The 24,748-nt window shown below is 36.6% G+C and overlaps 1 protein-coding gene across 1 annotated transcript; it reads left to right on the top strand.

Moving 5' to 3' along the window:
* Positions 1 to 1,879: 1,879 nt before the first annotated feature.
* On the top strand, positions 1,880 to 19,238 carry LOC114358290 (cytochrome b5-related protein). Its single transcript, XM_028312215.1, has 6 exons — positions 1,880 to 2,028; positions 6,904 to 7,121; positions 11,852 to 12,261; positions 16,730 to 16,918; positions 17,323 to 17,547; positions 17,995 to 19,238. Exons 2-6 carry the CDS (start codon positions 6,906 to 6,908, stop codon positions 18,353 to 18,355), a joined length of 1,401 nt encoding a protein of 466 aa, XP_028168016.1. The 5' UTR covers positions 1,880 to 2,028; positions 6,904 to 6,905; the 3' UTR covers positions 18,356 to 19,238.
* Positions 19,239 to 24,748: the final 5,510 nt, after the last annotated feature.

The raw sequence follows: 24,748 nt of genomic DNA, 5'->3' as shown, positions 1-24,748 counted from the left end.
ATGTCTTTGTTAGTAAATATTAAGTTTATTTATATGCTTCATTAACTCTAAAAGCGATGAAATATTTGATCAAAAATGCGAGCGTGTGTTGTTCCCTCATGAAATTAATCAAAAATGAATAAGTCCTAGTCCTTTTTATATATATTTGTAGTGACTGAAACAAACATTATTGGATGACTCACATTCATTTGAACTCGACTCGATTCGAACTATTTGTTTCCATTTACTTACATTTTCTCATAATAACAATATCGTCTGTAGTTTTAAACAACATTCATACAAATAACTTTAACACTGGTATTCACAAACGATGCTTGCTTAAGTGAAGGCAGCAAATCGAACGCACAGCGTTGAATAGAGTTCTGTGGTTGGTTCGTGTGTCACCCTGTGAGTCCACGTGCGATGTGAGACATCATAGTAATGTTTGTGAATACGGGCGTAAGACAAGTAGGTATTGACGGTAACTTACATAGCAGTATAATAGGTGTTGGTTTCTGAGCAATACAACCATTGTGTGTGGATTAATTCTATAGGTACCAGTTAATGTAGTTACTAGTTGTCAATATCAGTTCTGTTAACTCAAAGCTGCTATTATGAGGATTAACAGCGTAAGCCTTTGCTCATTTACCTTTACTGGATCGTATACTACGGAATCATTGATTGACGTAATGGTTCAATATTGTGATTTATTGTAAAAGCTTTACTGCCTTTAGATAAGGAACAAACAGGAGAAACAACTATGATAGAATTAAAGTTAAACAAAAATTATGGTCATTAGTATACTCACTTTTTGACTTACTTGACTTATGGTCCTATGTCCCCTAGATGAGGCAGAGGGCGTCATACTCACTTTTTGCTTAGTTTAAAATCATTGCCAAAGTCATTAGCAGTATGAGTATTCTTATTTATTAAGATAAACTTATTCATATTTTTTATGTGTGTGTAAAGTGTCAGAGTTGTTTTTGTAACAATGTTATACACTTATATCCTTTTTCACTTCTTGTCGAGGAATTCAGACGTGTAACTTCTCGACTAACAGATTTGGTAACTACTATGTTATGTATTAAACTTAGACCCCCTTATAAAGTTAGACAAGTCTGGTTGAACTATGGTTTACATTGACATTTTGTATGGAAATTATATTTGAAACCAGTGCAAGTGTAGGGTTTCACTTTTTTGTAATAAGGGGAATGTTCACAAAAAATAATATTATTTATAATGTACCTATGTTAGAAAATAGGTACAATCTACTGCATGTCAATAAAACGTTACTTTGGCGTGAAAGATTCTCAATAAAATAAATATTGCACAAAAAGTCTTCAGGAGCCCTAATCTACATAAGTATTTTCATTGCAAAATTATCAGATAGTAAACAAAGAGTGATTTAAAATTTTTCTTCGTGTGTAAATAATCTATACTTATAGTAAATCTGTAGAGAGGTCAATTCTGTACTTTAAATATATTTTTAAAATAACTATCAGGGGGTGATTAGTGATCGATACTGATGCCAAAAATGCAATCGGTAAAATCTTTGTCTGTCTGTCTGTCTGTCTGTCTGTAAAGCTTAGTTACAACAGGATATTGCAAAATTCCCACAGGAACGGGAGTTAGCGGGAAAAAACATTTGTATGAAAAATCTAAACCGCTTAAGTTAGACGCTTGAAATTTGGCATGCAGGTACCTTAGTAAACTTGAAGCTTAGTTACAAAAGGATATTGCAAAATTCCCACGGGAACGGGAGTTAGCGGAAAAAAACATTTGTATGAAAAAATCTAAACCGCGTAAGATAGATGAAGGGGGTAAAACGGGATCCACGCGTACGAAGTCGCGGGCGGCCGCTAGTTGGATAATAACATTTGTATCATTCAATCATTATCAGGAGCCGGCGATCGGCGCGAGCGCAGTCACTTTTACAAGCGGCGCGAACCAGTCGTGCGTCGAATACAGTTCAAATTCCAAATAAAATGTGCGTGTGAAAAAACCGGAATACTTTCTACGCTGCTTTTTACCGGAATAACTACATAATAAGTGAGTAATAAATAATAAATAAATAAATATCCTTGGACATTTTACACTGCGCTTCTAGTCCCAAACTAAGCAAAGCTTGTACTATGGGTAGTGCCTACCTAATCAGTAAATAAAGATAAATGTGCAATATTCTAAGAAATGGATAATGTAACTTGATGAAGTTAATTTATTTTGTATTGGTGTGCGTTCCATTCAAGTTCAATGATTCGGGCTGCATTGAATTAGAGCGCGACGATGCGATAGTAACTAATAAAGTTACTTACTTGTGAAGTCCGTTTATTATTAAGCGCTTAATTCGAACAAAATACCACATACTTTATTGTATGATAGGCACATCTCATTGTCATTTGTTTTGGTAAGCGGCAATCTGACATTCAGTAATTTAATTTTCCTATTACGGTTTAGAAATAACGTTGTTCCAAACGAAAAAAAAATATCTGAATATTTTACACGTGATTCTTTTATTTATTTATTGCATCACATAATATGTACTTATATTAAGTACAGTAAGGTCTTCTAAAATTCAAAACTTTGTTTCCACACTAAAATAGTAGTACCCATTATACAATAATTTCAGAAAAGCATTATACGAGTAAGTAAAAGCTTCATAATTTTACGGTGAAAATATGGAACAAGAGAAAACTTTCAATAGTTTTGTAGTTCATGAAGTTGTCAGTGTATGAACGCACTTTACGTGTTCCAACTTTTGGCATATACCAAAACTATTCAATTTACTATAGGTGGATTTTAGAATGGAAATATTTTATGTTGATTGTATTTACAAAATTTTGTTTTGTTTATTAACAAAATTAAGGCGTTGAGACAGAAGGATTTTTGGCCAAAAGTGCGTTACTTTTAAGCCAGGATACATGATGATAAAATTAACCTTCTGAAAGATCAAGGTTACCGGTGATATACCATTGTTATGCTTCTATAAAAAGAAACTAAGTAAAAACTTGATTCAAACTAAAATAATGTAGAAGGTGTTCTGCACCTTTTAGGTTGTTAGGCCTTTCGAGGCAAACTAGTTTTTTTAATCGACTTCAAAAAAGGAGGATCTCATTTCATATCTCAGTTCTTTTTTATATTGTGCTTCTATGTTGGAAAATTTTGTACGTTTTGTAACCTTGGCATTGACCCCGAAAAAAATAGTCATGGAATAATAAATAATTCGTATTTCCTTTTTTGGAGTCGGTTTATTAATTTTTTGCTTTTGTTCATGATCAACATCGATTCGCAAAAAAATTATTCATCAATATACAAAAAGAAAGAGGATTTACCTCGATTTTAATAACAATGCCCTATTGAAGGCTGTGGTCATGTTATGACCGTACATAAAGGCACGGTAATACTATCATACAGTATGGTAACTTCATATAAACGGACGAAACACGAGCTTTCCTTCGAAATTCAAATCTCGGTATGCGCTCGACATGCAAAAGTCGGGGGTGTCGCGAATGTGTTACAGTAATAAACGGACGACGTATTGTTTTTTAAACAGTGTGGTTTTTTTTATAAAAATAATTACAAGTTACCTATTTATACAGGGTGTTATAGATAAATGGGTTTATAAGCCCACACTAGCCCATGTTAACATTTATGCATGTATGGTGAAGTCAGTGATATCATTTTTTTTTATTTTCGTACAAAATAAAATTTATAAAATCAGATTTGTATGAAAATTAATATTATTGAAATGATGATATCAATTTTCTGACTTCACCATACCATTTATATGCATGCACATGTTAACATGGGCTAGTGTCTGCAATCAAGCATTTTGTATGCCTCAGTCGAGGCGCATACATTTTACGGTCGCAAATTTATAAGATTTGTTACTAAATCGTAACACAAATATTTTTTAAATTAAATCTACTAATGACAAGACATCATTCATTTTTATCCTATTTCATTCACAAAGTATTTTGTTTGTCAAAATAAAATAAAAAATTACAGTCACAAAATACATTCACAAAACTAGAAGAAGTTCTATGTAGGCAGATGTAATGAAAATAGGGTCTGCAGGTGGGCAGCCCTATCGCATGTTGTCATACGGTGACGTACCGCCCGGCTGTTGACATTTATTTCAAAAATATGGTCGAGTTAGAATACTGTATAGATAGTATTACCGTGATAAGGTCAACTTTCGACAATGGTTTTGACAAGTCTGTGATATTTTTTATTTATTTTAGGAAATGTCACTCCAAATTCTACCTTTTCCCTTTTTCTGTTTTTGTACAAAATAAGGATACATACTTTAAAGCGGATGATTATTTAAACGACAAGAATGCATGGATTTTAATTTATCTAGGTTAAACTTACAACATTTTGTACTTATTTCCTGTAATAAACTGAAGGTTGACAAAGGTCAGCGCAGCGAGTTGTTTTTGCCATTTCTGAAAAGCAATAAAATTTTGTAATATTTGAGGTACCTACACAAAATTGTGTACTAATAGTTCTGTTAATCCCTAACTGAACTGGAGTGCCATCTAAGCTAAAAATTAAATGAAAGCCTGTGTTAGGAATGGGTTCACTATAATATAAATATTATAGCCCAGAGGTCGACGGGGATCGAACTAGCGTTTCCCGAATCTCGAACTAGCAGTCCAACTCCGACACCTGCTATATATATGAGAAGCCATAGGGGATTTACTTTCTTTAATACTTATACCCAACGCTTATAGATGTAAGTTTGTATGCGCGTCGATAAATTTATTGATCTTTACCTTGACTTTGTTACTGCACAAGTCTAGTAATCAGGCTGTAATTACCTTGTGCAAACCAGTTCCATTGTATTTACTCGCACTTATTACATACATACATTATACAATGTATTTATTTAATAAAGAGAGATTAAGATTATTGCATATTCATTTGCACGTGCATTTATGTGTGTAAGGTATCTTGGGGTTATTATTTTGACACAGTCATAGTGTTGACTCCATTGTTGCTAGACCCAGGCCTGTTCATCTCCGCGAGTTTACATCGAAAACAAAACACGCACGATTGCCCCCTACAAGAGTACTATTCGACAAGGCCTCACATACGAGCGAACATTGACTCACGCACGCGTATTCTTGTGTATTATGGAAAAAAATAAAGAAAATGGTGTACTAAATAGTGTGCAGTATTTAACTGCCTAAATAATAATAAAAACACAGAATGTACTTTTTTAAGTTGCCTGAAGACACTGAGAGGTAAATAAGTAGTTAATATTATTCTTGATAATTCATGCTATAGCCTGACCAGGAACATAAAAACCCTCGCCATGTTGCGGAAAACTAATGGTACTAATTTCTTTTAATGGCAACAGTAACTGAAAACTTCATTGACATGTCACCTTGCATGTCAGTCTATGGCTGTCAAAGTGTAAACAAACTTTATTTTAAATGTGCGCAATTGATTTTGTGAATTAAATTGCTAAAATCTTTTTATAGTCGTGAAAGAAAAGTGGTTCACAATGTGTTAAAGTATTTGTCGAAGAGAAATACTAAGGGTTCGGACAATATTTCCATCGAATAATGTTTCCGACAAAGGTTGTCAAATTGACTGACATGTTTATCGTACAGTACAGTCCACTATGAAAATTAGCTGTGATTTGTGTCAAATACCTATTTTAAAGTTTTTTGTCACTTTCTAAGTGTTGAATTTAATGGAATTGGGAAAGAAGCACCGAGTTTGAAGCGTTCATGAGCAGACATTGCAGTTGAATATTCAAGTTCTGAATTTGATTATTGATGAATAATAAAATAAATCCTACTAACTCGATTGATGGTTTCATTTAATTTATTTAAACCAGGTTACCTATAATAATATGTTTTCGTTAATTTATGAAAATATTAAATTAGCCCGTAATCCTGAATCCTGATACATATAGTTAGCCTATTAATTTAACACAGGTACGACTGTACTCAGTGTTGCACTATCAAATGCAATTGAAGCGCCTCTATGCCAGGGTTTTTATGTTCCTGGTCAGGCTATAAATCATGTATTTCCTCCGCCATTTTCTGCAGATTGGCACCTCACGTCACATCATTTTACCGAAGTTAGCCCTATCCTACCTATAGCTTCGGCGCAGTACCGATCACTGACGTTTGTCAACAAAACTTCTGACAAACTTGCTTGACTCTTGAGACAAGCTAAATTACACCATATTGTTAATGACATTGAGCATACATTTTTTTAAATACCTTCGCGAAGTAAAACTTCTGTACGTAGTACTTATTATTATTCTGTGCTAGACCTATTAATAGCGGATTAGATTTGAAAAGGTAAAAAAATTACGGTGATACTTTCGTTTAGTTACGTTTTCGTCTATGGCATACATACATGATCACCATGATTATTTTAGCGTATGGCAGTCTTTACGTCAAACTTTAGGCGGGGAGTGCCTTCTTTTATCGAGCCACAAACCGCGCTCCGTCGCGGTACGCGGGACGACAGATTTAATCATTTTATATGCAAGTACCTCAGTTTGTATAGAAAACACGCGCAGCACAACACACTGACAACGCGTTTGCGCGCGGGATTCGTTATGTCGTCACGCGCACCGCGGCGGAGCACGGTGCAGTGTGATAATCGCCTTATACTTTCTTTTCAAATGGGCCTGTGCACACCAAGTTTTTTAAGCGTTCCATCGACGCGCGTTTGTAGCGATACAAACGCGATACACAAGCAAATCGGACTGCTCTGTAGGAAAAAAGCTTACCACGTAGTACTATTGAAACGCTCTTGACGTCGGCGCGTTTAAAAATCGTTATGTGCACAGGTCCTTACATAAAACAATGCTACCTACTTAAAAGAAAGGAGCATGACACCAACTCATACCTACATAAATATCTGCATAAATAAATATGTTCAATATCTTTGTTTCAGCAATGACGTCAGAGGTTGACAAAAGACAGACAAGTTTCCCGAACCTAAAATACCCGATCCACCGCGACGAGGACCCAAAGACTCCTCAGCAATGGATGAAAGGAAAGAGGATGCAAGATGGAGCCGAAGGTCTGTGGAGGATCCACGATTCGTTGTATGACTTCAGCGAGTTCGTGACGAAACACCCTGGCGGACCACTATGGATTTCTTCAACGAAGGTAAAGAAATTAAATTTGTGTAAGTTATGAGTCGTATCTCATGGACTTGAGCTTGCCCAAACAAATGTTTGGACAACCCAGGACAAACTGTCCTGGCGTCAAAATGAGGAGTGCCGATCCTAAACAATGGCTAGGACAAGGAAGAAATTAAGAGTCGCATCTCAAACAAAATTTTAAAAAACTTTAAAAATCAAATTGCTGGCGGGAATTGAACCCAGGACCCTTTTCGGTTGCCAAGTGACTGCTCTTCCAATGTCCTGTTTTGGAAGCAAAGATCTGTCTTATTACTTAAGTGGTTACTCTCGCTCGACTATTTAAGTGCCAAAAACCTGCTAAATTATATTCAACCCTAGGTAATGTGATATTTAACTATTTCATCTGACATTTTCTTAACCCATTTACGAATTCTACTATTTTCCCAGATACAGGAGTTTCTTAAAACTAGGTACTGTATAGTATCAATGTAGTACTTATGACTTTTGTAACCATGTGATAATTAACCAAGTGTTGTGCAATAAAATAACACATTATCTTTGGGACAGAACACAAAAGGCCGGAAAACTGCCAGGGTGACCCTTAACCCTCGCTGTACGAGGTGGGGTGTGACACACCCCAGTCCTTTAAAAATCGCCATAATTTTAAAAAATTGCAAGTGCTGAATTTGAAATTCTCAGTAGCTGGAATTATGGCGCTGCTGCTTCGATCAGCGTTGCAAAATCTGTCCAGCGGTGACTACCAACTGAGTTAGATGCCTTTAAAGTGCGTGTGGGTGTCACACACCCCACCTGGTACGGGACGTTGTTAAAAAGTTTAAGAAATAATCTAACAGTTTTGGTGTAATTTATATATTTTAAGCTTTGTAAATTGAATAAAATTCAATACAAATAATATTTTTCGTGATTTTCACGGAATCTGAAATTTTCAAGCACTTTTAGTCAAATGAGATGACTTTTAGTGCGAATCTGGAATTTTAGTACTGAGATCCGAAGATGTATGTCAACATACACTTATGGGCTACAATTTATACTTTGTGATACAATTTATGGGCTACTGAAATGGAATATCATATTTTATAAATAAATGAAATTGTTACGCTCCCATTTTATGCATTGAGCATACTCATTTTCTTTCATCAGAATTGTGGTAAATTGAAAACCGATGATCAAAATAAATTTATACCCTTCCAGTTTTTAATTTACTTTTAAATTATAAGTAAATATCTTGTACTTTGTTAAATAAAAACGGTTGTCATAATTAAAGGCAGTAATTAAAAATTATACATAAGAAACTGATTCCTAAATTAAAAGAACAACGGAAATTGTGGCTTTTTGTTTTTTTATGATAAAAATGTTATTTTACATATTTTCAGCTCAGAGCTTTTCTTAAACCTAATTAGCATACGTAAAAATTAATATTAAATATTAAATTCCACCTAAAAAAATTTTCAATGAAAATTTTATCACTTTGTATATTGGGGTTTGTCATACCCCACCTGGTACGGGACGTAACTTTTAGTCACCTCGTACACGGAGGGTTAAAAGAATATGCAGGTATACTATAGTTAGATTTTCTCGCAAATTCTAATGATTTATTAGGATGCCATTCAAAAGTCTCAAAGTCAAATCTTAACAAAGAGTACCTAACGTACCTACCTATATCATTTTTATAAAATTTTCCGCTCATTAGATGCGCATTCGATTAAGTATGCAGTTTTTTTTTAATTTAACGTGTCAATTCTTAAAACCTTACTCAGTCTGGTTGTAGGTATTAGGTAGGTAATTTTAAGTTGACGACTTGCAAAAATTGAAAAGGTTTACACTAATCATTTATAAAAAAAAAACAATCATTCAAAGATTAAACTTTAAAAAAATATTGTTGTTTCTTATCGATTAGTAATAATAGCTATGACAAGTCTAAGATTAAAATCAAATTATTTAATTTCAATACTAGCTTTTGCCCGCGTCTTCGCATGGATTTTAGTTTGTCATACAAAAAGGTTTTCGTGCCCGTGTTTTTTTTTAAAATCGTGATAAAACCTTTTTCTAAAAATTTCTAGGCAGACTTTTTTGTAGGCATTTGGCAAATTTTGACAAAATTCTTTAGTAAAAGATAAAATTGTAATAAAACTACATCCAAGGAAAAATATGTTCATATTCCTATGTAGGTAATCCACAGGGAAAACACGAGTACAGTAAATTTATAATTTGAATGCTAATCTTGTGCTACACATCATAGCGCCATTATACTCGTACCTATGCTATTTCTTAAGACAAAGTAAATTTTACGACGTAAACCCATTAGCTATTCATGAAGACCGCAAAGTTCAAAACGATTATGTGCCTTTTTGTTGTAAGCAAATAATATGAGAATACTAGCTTTTTCCCGCGGCTTCACCCACGTGAAATTTAGTTTGACACAGATCGTCATAAATAGCCTATATGTTATTCTGGGTTACAATCTGTAATACTGCAAAGTTTCATCAAAATCCGTCCGGTAGTTTTTGCGTGAAAGAGTAACAAACATGTCAACATCCGTCTGGATGTGGATGAAAGTTTGTATAGATGTCTATCTATACAAACTTTCGCATTTATAATTTATTAGGAAATTAGGTAACTATTATGTTGCTACATGAGTATTGTGGAAGTTTCTTCCTGCCTTTATGAATAAATAAATAAACAAATTATATGTAGAAAAATCTTAACATGGCAAATAAATATTATTTCTTTGACTTTGAAACGTTATAAACTAACAAACATATTTTCGCACAATATCTATTGGATTAGGGCTTTCTTAATACTTTCCAAAGTTTAATTTGATTAGATAAGTCTTATCAAATTATACTTAAAATGCATTTATGAGTACAATGTTCAGGTTGACATAATACGCACTATATGTATGTATACCTAATACCTTTGTTTATTTAATTACCATTCTTCAGCTCTTCAATCTTTGTTTAGTGTAATTTAAGTTTCTGAAAAATTTCTGGGCTGAAAATGAAATATTGAAAAACATTTTACCACACATGCAGTGATGTTATGATGTTACTCGTATGTATTAGGTATAATGTACACCTTTAATGTTTAAACAAATAATTTTTGTTCGAGGTACGCAGTACAGTGTGCCTACCATGAGTTTACGTTAGGTGTGCTCGCTAGCGACTGCGTAAAAAAATGACATTTAAATGTATGACATATTGTGCAGCGCCCCTAGCGGCTACTTTCAAGAAATAAAATCTTCATATAATTTTTTGACGTATTCGCTAGCGAGCTCACCTAACGTAAACTCATGGTAGGCACACTGATAATCAATTGTCTTACTATCTACATACATACTACATGCACCACTCGTGTCTTATACAAGAGCGTTTGATTTATTAAGATAATGTTATGTCATTATTTTTTATCTGAAAACAAAATGTATTATTATTGAAGAGAAATAAATCATAATAATACACTGGTATCACTTTAGTATCGCTGTAATCGGAGATATCGTTATTATTTAATAGCAACCTTTGCCCGCATGGAATTTAGTTCGAAATAGAAATACGATATCGTGCATCGATTACCTATATTAATTTGATTTATTTGCGTATAAATGATTTTTGCAACCGCAAAACAATGAACGGGTAATTGTAGATTTGCCACAAAGTTAGTAAAGAGCTTGAATGTTAAATTACTAATTATGTAAGCTTGAATGTATTATCATAGTTGTGCTATGGCAAGTAGTTAAAAAAGATATAACGCGAATATACAATAGCCACACATTACTCTATGATATTAATGTAGAGAACGTTAGAGAGTTTTTTAAAATAAGTTAATTACTTGATGTTAGAAATATACGGGTTTCCCACCGCGAGCGGAGCGTGCCCATGACTCCGTCTACCTCGCAATATAAAAATGCTGTACCTACAGTAGGCGCGCGAGTTCATGTCCATCCTGAGGAATGCGGTAGTGCTGTTACCTAACTAATTGCTAATGTCGATATCGATAATTATTACCAATTAAGTAGGTCAACCTTATCTATTCCATATTTTTTGCAACTTATAAGTAAGTAAGTATAAGTAAATAAGTAAGTAAGTAAGGCCCCGATGGACATGAAATCGCGCGCCTACTGTACATCTATTTTTTCACCAACAAAGAGTCGAATGAAAATGTCAAAGAGGGAAAAAAGAGTAAAAATTAGCTCACCCATCAAATCAATACTTTTTCTCGTTGGAAAAACAATCCTATTTTATGTACACGCCCTCTCCGTTAGACATCCCTAATTCATTCCTCTTTGGTGGTGTAAAACAGGCTTTATTGTATAAAAAATTAGAATGTTAAATTATTTAACCAATTTTAATCTAGATTACGAATAACATTTTTTTTTGTGTTGAAGGCCATATCAATTATTATTTTGTAGAGTTTTTTCAACTGAGTGGAGTTGGGAAGTGATTTAATTATGCCTTTCCGACCAGTGCTATCGTATTACCCTGTACGAAAATGCAGACATCATTTCCGTATCTCAATGACGACTCAAATAATTTGTTGTTGCATGCATATTAATTGTATCCATTTTTAAACTGTACATTGTTACTGGATCATAATTCAAGAAGAGACAACCGCGGTTTGAATTAAAATAATGGCAGTTTTTGCACCAAGCGTGATATTGATTCAATTGAATTCAATTAAATAGATATCAAAATAATTGATCTAAACGGCTTTAAAATTTAATTAATACTTACGTTCCAGGGTACTGACATAACTGAGCAATTCGAGACGCACCATCTCAAAGGCACCGCCGAGTTACTCTTACCGAAATATTTCACAAGAAAAGCTACAACGCCAAGAAATTCTCCATTCACGTTCGACGAGCATGGTTTTTACAAAACATTGAAGAGCAAAGTCATGGAGAAATTAAAAGATATACCAAAAGACGAGCGAGTAAAGAGCGACCAAGTGACTGATATGCTGCTCGCTTCATTCGTATTGCTCAGTCCCCTGTGCTGTTGGGCTTGGACTTACAATTGGATCCTGGGGGCATCATTGACATTGCTAAACGGATTCGTGCTGAGTGCTGTGATATCTTGCAGCCACAACTACTTGCACAGAGCTGACAGCTGGCGAATGTACTTGGTGAACTTGGCAGGGATATCGAATGAGTAAGTACCTACCAGAGTACAGTTTGAAAAAGAATGTTTCATACATTGCACAGGCACAAATACGTAAAATAAAAACATATTCTGCTCCATTTCTTTTAACGTAATGACTTTATTTAACGTACCTAATTGGTTTTAAAATAGACACAAGGTCAAATCAAAAGTAATATGATTCCTCTTGGGTTTACGTATCAATTTTCGGCCGTTTGGTGTAGTGGTTCAGAACGGACTACTATGCCGAGAGGTCCCGGGTTCGATTCCCGGCCGGGCAGAAATTGAAATGATGAATTTTAATTTCTGTGACGGGTCTGGGTGTGACTATGTATAATATGTATGTATTTAAAAAAAAATGTATATAAGTAGTATATCCGTTAAGCTAGCACCCATAACACAAGCATTAAGTTGCTTACTTTGGGGCTAGCTGGCGCTGTGTGAAATTGTCCAAAGATTTATTTATTTATTTTATTTCTAACTTAAAACAAAATATGTAGTTCCAAACTGAGTGTTCAAAATCGCCATTATCATCGGACTTCAAAATCACTGGAATGACCGTGCAGAATCGTCTTATTATTTTTATTTGTGTCATTGACGCAATCATAACAAAAAACTTTGCTAAGTCGTTTGTAACTTCTTATAAGTATGCCGCCTTAATTGTATTGTGAACTAATAAGACTTGAAGACTGATTGTTTCAAAGGATTCACTTCAAAAATAAACTTTATCTATATGCAGTTCATGTAATTAACAAAACATGTATTATAAATTAAGTAATTTCATATTAAATGCGTCAACATGTTGATTCTTTGTTGGTTGGTTGACTACGTAAACACGGATTTCGAATAAATAACAATAAAATTATCTGATAATAAAGGTATTTTATATTACTTAGCATTAGAGGTGGGCGCCGATATATAATTGGCCGGCGGCGGCGCGCCGACTTTTTGACCTCGGCGGCGGCGGCGTCGGCGGCGTGACCTTGTTTGACCTTTGTTCATTAGGTTTTTTTTTTTAAATCTGCTTTTTTAGTATATGTCGTCAAGACTAATCAGATGATTTGCAGTTGGTTAGGGTTTGAGCCACTAGAGCAGTGGTTTACCCTAGTAAATTAGCTCTCTTGATCATAGATACTTTAATATTAATTTGGATAGCGGATTTGGCTGAGATCAGGTTCTCGTGTATTTCCTAAAGGCGAGCGTACCAATGTGCCGATAAAAGTACCCTTAACATGTATTTTTGAGCTCTTTGGAGGCACATAGTTAATGTTGGATTAGCTGACTGTCGGTGGAATATTATATTCAGTTCTGTTTTATTTATATTTATGGTCTTTCCATGTTATCCTACGGCCCAGGGTTTTAATGCAGGTACTCCAGCTCTGCAGCTAAAAAGAGAAGATTTTGTCACCGAGAGATTTAAACTGTCTGTCACTGAGATAAGAATCCATCAGCAGGTAGTAGAAGTGTGCTAGATAGAAGGTACTACTTTTGAATTTCATAGAGTAGTCCTTTATGATAAACCCAGCTGAAGCCGCAGCGAAAGCAGACGTACAGGATTCTTTCTTTTCCAAACATTGTACTGATTATGATTGGTATGGTTTCTGCTAAAATTTGTGGTCGGATATACTATATTACATGGGTCATACTTAGGCAAGGGAATAAACGAGCAAGAATGATCCTTTTCCATAATTTTAACAATACAAATGTCAGATTAATTGAGTGATAAGAGAATTTGTTAGGCGACTCGCCAGCCTTATGGATCATTTCCAAAGTTAAGAGACTTGCGAGGTTCTCACTCAGTGTGGTCATTGTCAAGACCATGGACTTCATAGTGATCAGATCAAATGCAAGTGCTTTACGAGGGTCCATTTTTGCTATTTCTTTAGTTTAGCCATATCTCTTAGCGTTAGTTCTTTCGTTTCAGCCGAAAGACGTCCTGCGCCGCTGGCATCCAGGCACTTCCTGCGACCTTCCCCAAATCGTCGGTCCACCTAGTGGGAGGCCTGCCCACGCTACGTCTTCCGGCTCGTGGTAGCCACTCAAGAACTTTACTGCCCCAGCGGCCATCAGCTCTACGAGATATGTGCTCCGCCCACTGCCACTTGATTTTAGCGATTCTGTGGGCTATGTCAGTCACTTTGTCCTCCTGCGTCTTTGAGGACGACCTCAATTAGCGTAGTAGGAATCAATCTTCTACTTTGAACTTGAGGAGGGTAAGCGGAAACATGGCGGTCAACTCCTAAGATAGTCAAGTACAAAGATGTCCAGAAGCAGCATACGAAAAAATGCAAAATGGGCCCTCTCAAATCACAATGGGAAGGTTTGGCAGCACAGCACCTAGAATGGCGGGAGATTGTGTTGTGTAGAGGCGAGTCCGCGAATTCAAGGAGCAGCGCACAACTGAACTCGTCGCAAAACGCGATGATGTAAATCCTGTCCATCTGCCGCCATTCACTATAATTATGTTGGCGGCGGGTAATTACTCTCAATGTGCGAGGAGTTTGCCGCGAAGATTGGCTAGGTAAGCCATCTTCGGGCGCACCAGCGCCGCTAAGAGAGCTAAGTCGAAGTGGTCAGTCACCACGACCGAAATCGGTCGGATAAATCATCATCATGAGTAGGAATCAAAGGCAGGCATAGCTGCAAGTCTCGGATCAAGTCCAATGCTTGATCTTATTTTTTTGATTGAACTGTGGATTTTTTGGATTATCCGTGTCAATGGGTTTAAATAAACCGGCTTGTCATGCATCAAAGGTCTGAGATTTTTCTTGTGAGTTCGCACTCATGTATTATCGGACCTAATAAGCAGAGAACACTTTGAGGGAGGTACTTTGTTGCCTTCCAGAGGTTGTGGTTCCCATTTGCATTCCGAGACATATTTGCCAATCTCTGTGTGAGTGATTCGCTTAAAGTATAGTCCAATAGTTTGGGTTGTCTGCCAGACGAAGGCGGGGATTTTTTTCTTGGCAGCAAGAGGAACCAGTGCCTCTCGCGATCAATTATTTACTAGACCAAGCAGCAACTTGAATAAATACTTGATTAACTGTTAATATAGTTAGTATTAAGTTATTCAATCAATATATTAGTATATCAACGGCATTAAGTTCGCCTTGTGTACCAATTTATATGGCATTAAAGAATAAATATTATAGTTAGTTCTTCTGTTATATGGTTTACTGATGGGTCAAAAATGGGCCCTAACGTAGGCTTTGGCGTGTATGGAGAGCAGCCGAAGCTAAGCCGAGATAGCCTATATCTCAAAGCCTGGGTAAATTTGCCTCTATCTTTGAGGCAGAAGTCTACGCCATTATTGAATGTGCGGAAGCTAACCTGCGAAAAAAATATGCCAACCACATAATTTACATTAATTCAGACAGTCAGGCCGCGCTGATGGCCTTAAACTCCAACTTAATCACCTCAAAGTTGGTAGAAAACTGCATGAGTCGACTGAATACCCTAGGAGAACGTAACAGAGTAACGCTGAGATGGGTTCCAGATCACGTGGGAATCGTGGCAATGAAAATGCCGATGAACTGGCCAGAGCGGGAGCGGAGGGAACACAATATGGTCCAGAACCCTTTTGTGGCATTCCCAAAAGTCTCGACCCTGGAGAACATCTATTTAAACAAATCCTTTAAGGCATGGTCAGACACGCCAGGATTAACTCATTCCAAAGCTCTCATAAAAGCCTATGACCGAAAATGCTATAAGCAGATCATAGGACTGAGTAGGATCAAAATGACACATCCTAAGCCCACAAGATGTAAAACATACCGCCCCCCAAAAGATACTGCAATTCCTAATGGATGCAGGACTCGGAGACGAACTGTAAGGAAAATAGCGGCGATCACAATAGATCGGTACCAGTCGCAGTGATACTAGGACTTTATTGAACTAGAATAGCCGCTCAACTCAATAAAAAAATAGTTCTTCTGCGTTTGAAACACAAATTAGTACAGGATAGGAGAGGAATAAATTGCAAATAGTCGGTACAGTATCAGAATCGGCGCGCCGACAGCTGGTCGTCGGCGGCGGCGGCGTGAAAAAATTCGCGGCGGCGGCGGCGCGCCGGCGTGGCGCCCACCTCTACTTAGCATATAGCTCTTGCCAGCGCCTTCGATCGCATGAATTTCAGTTTATCACAGAAATACTATATCGCATGCGTGGTCCTTTTGTAAGACTGGAATAAATAGGACTGGGTTATGTTTTTTCTGGGTATTAAATAACTCTTTACTAAATTACATAAACATCAGTTTTATTTTTATTATCCGTAGTTTTTGCGTGAAAGAGTAACAAACATCCATCCATCCTCACAAACTTTCACATTTAATATTAGTGCTATATTTTCTATCTTTCTTATGGATATTCAGAGCACAGCGGCCGATGCTTTCGGAGGGTGGGAATACAGATTCAACACGAAGTGGCTCCTACGAGTTACGATAATGTGTTGAGATGAGTTATTATTGTGTTCCGTTTCCAGGGATTGGCGCATATTCCACTCGATGTCCCACCACATGCACACAAACACTATCCAGGATATGGAGCTGAGTATGTTCGAGCCGATCCTGCAGTTCCTGCCTTATAGACACAAGCCGATCTGGGCTCAAATGGCTGCCTTTTACTGGCCTATAATCTTCATGTTCGTCTTCGTGGGACTTTTCGTCAAAGAGTAAGAAGACTTATCAATCGTTAAAATAACCTGAAAAGGAGCAACGCATTAATTCATTAATTTTACCCTTGTTCTTGTTTGGTTCGATTCTCTGAAACAGCATACAAATAAAATTAGTTAATTTGAGTAGATTTCGGGTCTATGTTAGGTACTTACTATTTTAAAAATTAAGATTGAAACGAGTCTCAAAAGTCAACTCAAACTCAAGCGTAGATTTTATCTCTTGAGTGTAGGTCAATACATTACCGTCTTTTGAATACCAGTCTCAGCTGAGAACCATGAAGTTGAGGTTTGAACACAGAGTCAAAGACGCCAGCACATCAATCTAAACCACCTTAAGTATTAACATAAAAAGTGTAATTTTGCAAAGCACGTATTCTAAATTCTAATAATATTTATTACAGGGTTGGCACATCGATAACTAACTTCGAAGGGAAAAGGTTGTCCTGGACAAACGTAATACCATTCACGGTGCCAGCCTGGATGTGGATAGCTGGCGGGCTGCCTTTGCCCTGGGCTGTGCTAGTGTGGGTCGCCTCGTTCATGACTGGGAGTTTCTTCTTCACGCTGTTTGGTCTGACAGCTGGTCATCATGCCCATATCAATTTCTTTGATGGAGATATACCAAGGTAAATACCTGAAACATAAATAAGAAAAGGAGATCAGTCTGGTTTTTATTTTAATGGAGACTCCACTACCGCCGACATGAGTCGTCGAATTTTGACATAGTGTCAAAAGTCGCCGGGTGACTCGCGCGGTTACAAGTTGTCGACATGATTCTTTTAAAATAAAGTCGCCGATACCAAGTCGCGCTTGAGTAAAGTAGGTACTAGAGTCCTAATAATTGTACCATGAATATTAGCACCGTAATTGATCGAGGACTAACTAGTGAACAATAAGAAATTAACTAACATATTCCAAGACTCAGACACGAGTGCTTCGAGCATTTCTCATCACACAAACATTAGCCCTTTGTAGTCTGGAGAGGACCTCTGGACCAGACAGCCGTCAAAATGGAAATTTATTCCAACTAGTCTACCAGCGAAAGTTTTTAATTTACTCGTCAATTTTTTCAGGCAAGAATACTTGGATTGGGGTTTGCACCAACTCGACACTGTTGTGGAGAGAATCGATTACGCAGGCAATCATTTTAAATCGATCACTCGGTTTGGCGACCACGCGCTACACCACTTGTTCCCGACTCTGGACCACGCAGAACTGAAATACTTCTATCCGATTCTTTTGGAACATTGCGAGAAGTTCGACATGCCTTTACGAACAACAACATTCTACGGAGCCCTGCTAAGCCACGCTAAACAACTTATAAGAAAACGACCGAACAATTTTGCTGTTAAGAACGGCAAAGAATTTGACACTCCAAACGGTAATCTTTTTACTAAAAATCAATTGAGTAATTTCTTAATGGCCAATCAATAATCATACTTCTGTAAAAGACTATCGTGGCACTAAAAACCTAACATAATTCTCAATTTACTGTAAAATATCAATGTAGAGTCAAGAGTTTGCGAAAAAACAAAGTCATAGGTTCCCAGTGCTCTGCAAAATTCTTGGGAGAATTGAAAGACATATTTTTATAAATAATTGTTTGGTAGTGTCTAACCAACTGTTTCGCAAATCTTGCCAAAATTTATTTTATAAAAGATAAAGATTTAATTTAAAAACAAAATTAGTTTTTTTGTATATGGCGCGTGCCTGAATTACAAATGCAGTGCCTCAGTTGATTTAAAATTACAATTTTATGATTAAGAGCTGACAACAAAAGTAATGTAAACATTATATGACACAAATCAGAATCAGAATGAATATTAAATGTAACCCAAATAACCTTTCTTTGTGTTTCATAAAATTACCGAACAAAAGAAGATCTTAATTTATGAAATAAGAGTTGATGTTTTTACAACTACAGGGGTAGTTAAAAATATACAAATAAGATGATGATGGTTTTTGATAATGGTATTATAATTTTAATTATCGATATAATTCAAGAGACTTTTGAAGCTTCCTGTGATTGCCAAGTACGAATGCAATACCTAAATGACTGACTGAAATGACAATCCTTCATGGATTTAAGTTTTATGTCTTTAGTAATAAAGTTTAAAATCGATAGAGGATTTCGTCAGTTGCTGCCTATATTGATGTGTTGACGACTGTATAATAAATGTGATATTTTTAGATTAAATATTAAAGGGTCATATTAAGATTGTAATTTATGTAAGTACCTATTTCATAGTTAGTAATGGATTTTAATTAATATATTGATATTATTAACATTTCCATACCATGTTTGAGCTTACGAGAATAGGTAAAAATGTAATATGGTTTAGGTACAATACCGAAAGTAGTAATGTATAGACTGATGGGTTTTTGTATTGTGAAATCTTGCCAAAACAAAATAAAGCATTTTATGAATTTTAAAAAAACTCATAAGTCTTTTATTTATTTTGTCATAAATATGACTAATTTTATTCCGAGATTTTCTATTTTTCCTACAAATTTATTTTCCTAATTAAAAAGCAGTGCCGTATTATCCATAAGGCACTTTAGGCCAGTGCCTAGGGGCCCACTATGACCAGGGGCCCAGCACTCCCGATTAAAAAATGAAAAAAAAAAAAATGTTAAAAAATATTTTTATGCAACAAAACTCAAACCACCTCAAAACATCGCCTTATTTTGATTTACACATTCAATCGTCATATTTCGATATTGTGGAAACTAATTCATTTTCGTAACATTGGTATTACTGCTTTGGTTTACATGACAGGTCGACCGGTGATGCCTTTCAGAGGCTAAAAAGCCTCACTGCAGAGGCTAGGGAGAGGGGTGAGGGTGTGTTGACTGTATCATTCGATATAGCCAACGCTTTCAATACCATCCCTCATTCCACCATATTCGAGGCACTTCAACATCACAGAGTGCCTCAGTACCTTCGAGGGCTGCTGGCCGATTACTTACGGGCCCGCGAAGTCCTGTATGTTGACAGAGACGGCCATGTCAAACGGCGCGGCGTAGCCAGCGGGGTTTCGCAGGGTTCGGTGCTCGGTCCACTCTTGTGGAACCTAGGCTTCAACTGGCTCCTCCGGGGCGTCCTTCTCGCGGGCATGAGTGTCATAGGCTATGCGGATGACACTCTGGTCACTGCTCGGGGGAAGACATTTGGGACCGCCGCTCGGCTGGCGTCGGCGGGCGGCACATTAGTCGGTCACACAATACGACGCCTCGTCCTGAAAGTCGCGCTGGAGAAGACTGAGGCCCTCTTCTTACCGGGGCCTCGCCAGCGCACCCCTCCCGACGCCCACATTGTGGTTAAGGACGTTAGGATTGACGTCAAAGGGCAGATGAAATATCTGGGCCTCACGCTTGACGGGAGGTGGCATTTTAGCCCGCACTTCAACGGGCTAGCGCCATGCCTCCTCAAGGCAGCTGGCGCACTGAGTTGGCCCCTCCCGAATTTGGAAGGGCCAAAAACGAGGTGTCGTCGACTTTATGCCGGCGTTCTGAGGAGCATGGTGATGTATGGCGCCCCAATCTGGGCGGACGCACTCAACAAGAGGGAGAATGCTGCCCTTCTGCGCAGGCCCCAGCGGGCCATAGCGCAGAAAGTCGCAAGGACCTACCGCACGGTAGGGCACACTGTGGCGTGCGTCCTCCCTTGTCACCTCCGTCTGACGGAACGGCTTGGCGTTTTGGGCCATTCCCGTCGGACCCCCACAAGGGGGGCGTTTAGGGTCCGCCGTGTAGGCGAGATGTCGCCGGTGATGTCGCGGAAGTCTAAGGTTACAGCCTGTAGGTACACATTAATCAGAGTAATAAATTAACTCCATGTATGAACAGAGCGTATTGAGTAGCGTCCTGGGTTCCCACATCATTGCCCAATACAATCAACAATAGAAAACAATAGTTATACTGTTCCTTGTATGTGTCGGCGGCTGAGCCCGCCAGTTTTATTTTAGTCGCAATTACACCTTTAAAGAAATCACATGTTTTACTGTTCCAACCTTCTGACGTACGTTTTGTGGACTTAACTTATAAAGTGGACATTACTTATAAGTGTACAACAATAATATACCTGAATATAACGTATATTGATATAATTACGTACATCGGGTATATAAAAATAACGTACACAGCCCGATACTATAAAGCATTTCCTCCACGACAAAAAAGGGGGGCCCGAAACGAGCTGTGCCTAGGGGCCCCAAGAAGGTTAATCCGGCCCTGTTAAAAAGGACAGTAAGGACACACCTTAGTGAGTAGGTACCTACTATGTATAAAGACATTTGAAGATAACTAAAATAGAAAGACACGGGTTTTTTTAACGCGAAATTTAATTTTATGACTGAGAGACCGTCACGTTTCGTTAAGTACCGTGTCTTTCTATATTTTAGTTGAAATGGAACGCGACAATTTAAAATCTTACATTTCAATTTTGTCTAAAAATATTATTTTCGTTCGTTTTAGCCAATTGACATCCTGGTTGCTGGACCACTGATTTCCAAAAAGTTCATAGAAGAAAATAAACATTTTCGGTGTATTTTAGTTACGTACGTAAGTTAGAGATCTCTGTGATAACGATCCCAGTTTATTTCGCCATCACTTGTATGTAACATTTTATGGAAACCTGTAAATTGTACTACACCTTAATGCGGGTGGGTAGTGAAACATCATAAAAGAAGGCAATTTTTCACTTAAGAAGCATCGTCGTAAATCCGCCTGAAGTTGGTGGGAATTAAGTGCACTTTTGTTGTTCGCATCTTGGCCCCAGAAAATGAAACATGATGGAATTTTTGGCCTCGTAAGAATTGCCTTGTTCCAGTCAAGAGGAAGATGGCTAGTGCGGCCGAAATTTATGAGTTCTGTTGGTAATCTATCGACTGTTTAGAAATTAAAAGGTCTTTAATTTAATTATACTTTTAGCTAGTTTTAGTTATTCAAAACAAGTCATCTTTGGAATATATTATGTGCATTACGAGATTTTATGAGACGAATTACCATTTTGATAAAATATGCACAATTTGTTTTTATTATAGTAGGTACCTAAGTACATGGATCATCATGACTCTAAAGTTACATAATTTGAAAAAATAATATTGTGTAGGTCATTATTTATGAAACATTGTCATCAGAGTATCTGGTCTGTCATCAGACCTCTATACTTTCATTGATAATGCTTGACCTTTTTCATAAATTTTGTCGTCATACTACGTCCAGATTATTTGTGACACTCATATTTTGGCAGCCAATTCTTCAAACTATAGCGAAAATTATTTTGTTTGTAAAATAGTAGATAGGAAAAAATACTAAAGTATCTTTAATCAGCACCATATATCGATAGTTGTACACCGAGTCACATCACTAAGATAACGCCTAACGTTTTATTTTATATCCTTTGTACAAGAACATGGAGTTGCGTTATTATTTTATTTAGGCGCCGCAAAAACTCGGACGTGTTGGCTTGGCCTGCATTTATTGCTTTACATGATTCATGGTGCCCATAAATCTATACACGTATAGTGAAGTTGTTTGTTAAAGCTTGAAAGGTTTTTTTTATCATGTTTTATTTTTTGACAAAGGATGAAATGTATTTCGAGGAATATTAAAGCCTAACTATGTAAATTAAACCATTCTAAAATACGTCCTTAGCGAGTCCGAATTTTATTTTGTTGTCTTTATTGGGAGAACACACAGCTTTAGCGTATCACCCTTCAAATTCCTACGTGGAGATACTAAATTACCTACTGCATGAAAAGTCATGTCAAATACTCTTACATAAAATTTTGGCTCGCGACATTCTAAAGGTCATTCATTCCTACTGTGAGTGTGTCATGTTTAACTGTGGATTAATTTATGGAAGATTTCTTCCCAACAATAAAATAACATCCATAAAACCTTAAAGACGAATCGAATTTAAGTCACTAATTTTCGGAACCGATCCTCATTAATCATTGATCAATTAATTTATGCAAGTCTTTGTAAAGTTTAACTCTTCTTTCATTCTTTGATTGGCGTGAGATCGTAAAATAAAAGCAAACTTTCCTAAAAGGAAGATATTTCACTTTATTTCATCGTAGATTGGGACAAATATATTATTGATTATAAGAGTTAATAGCAATAAAATTGTTAATCTAAATCATGAGCATTTTTTAAATATACTCGAAGACGAAAATTCTCGTCCCAGTATTGACGGAATATTTTATGTGTAATTTCAACAAGGACCTCAATTCAAAATTTTTGGAAAAGTAGAGTACGGAGAGTGTCTTTGTATCCCAAAATTGCTTTATAATTCGACAACTCCAGTAAGTTACTTTAATTTAATTATTCAATTTCCAGGGATGTAAAGGTTTTTTTTGTTTTTTCTTAAGCACCTGTCGATGGTTAATTAAACACAGTGATATTTTATAGGTAATCATTTTTAGTAAATTTTAGTTATTATAGTAAATAAAAATTAGTACAGTCGCCACCAAAAGTCACAGCGCGGAACAGCTTTGAAACGCCGTACCGAGACTGCCCCCATTTCCTTTCAAAGGGTTTACACACAAAACAAGAGTGCAGAATCAAGTTAAACCGAAGGGCCAAGATTAATTACTTCCAGTAAGTATGCAATCACCTTTACGACCTTACGAAATTAAACATAAACTCAAAGATTCCTATAGAGTAACCTTTGCGGAGTCCATTAACAAGACCGACCGAGGAGGCCATTTTATAAACTTATTTGTAATAATCTACAATTCAAATTTAACGAAAACTTCCTTCTGGAAACTCGGGCGCCGAATTTACATTATGTATTGCTCAAGGTTTTTGGGGAGTGTTTCGGAATTTTCATATGTAAACATTTGTAATGCGAAGTGGTACTAATTAAGTGCTGGCAGAGGGCAAGACAATTAAATCTATACTATCTATTAATTAATTAAAATGCGAAGTAACTTGTTATCTTTGACAGAAAATAAAAGACTGCGTTTACGAACAGAGGTTTCCTTTCCATTAATTACAGTATTTAGTTGAAAAATCACACATCGTACATAATAGTGAAAGCAATGAGCGCAGTAGCGCAGTAGTATTTGTTACTCTTTAGCGCAAAAACTACTTAACGAATTTTGATGAAAACTTACAGTATTATTGTTTATAACCCAGAATAACACATAGGCTATAATTTATGACGATCTGTGACAAACTAAATTTCACGTGGGTGAAGCCGAGGGCAAAAGTTAGTAGTTAATATGTAAGTTCCAAAAAATGGATTATCTCACAATTTTCCTCAGTCTCCCCTATTGCCGAGAATTGATACGAGCTCGCTATGTTATTTAATAAATTCCTTTGGTTCCTCTATACCACCGAACATGATATTAAATCCGAAAAGGTTATTGGGCAAGGTGACACCGTCTGACCTTTGTGATCTGCGGTCAGAGAAAACAAACCATCTGGATAATAACATTAGCGTTTATATTTACGATGAAATAGAACTTATTGTATTGAAAATACGCCCTTACGCTAAAGTAAATCAAACATGTTTAGTTACTTTTCCAGATGAATTCGGCGGCATTGTGTCTAGTTATTTTATGATATGGCAGTTACCTCCCCATGATGGATTTTATAAATAAAATATAATAAAATACATTTAGGACTTAACGTTTGATGAAAAACAGATCTCAGAGTGACTAATGCCCGTTTTCACAATCAATCCCTAATTTTAAAGTGACCCCTATGGTAACACATATCAGGAATTTTGATTTCATAGGAGTGACTTAAGAATCAGGGATTGATGGAAAAAACGGGCATAAGTGCCCTTGGACGAAAACCTAGTTAAATAGTACA

The sequence above is a fragment of the Ostrinia furnacalis genome, unplaced genomic scaffold (assembly GCF_004193835.3).
Source record: "Ostrinia furnacalis isolate ACB-3 unplaced genomic scaffold, ASM419383v2 OfSCF3837, whole genome shotgun sequence".
NCBI lineage: Eukaryota > Metazoa > Arthropoda > Insecta > Lepidoptera > Crambidae > Ostrinia > Ostrinia furnacalis.
This window is presented reverse-complemented; position numbering and strand designations above follow the sequence as displayed.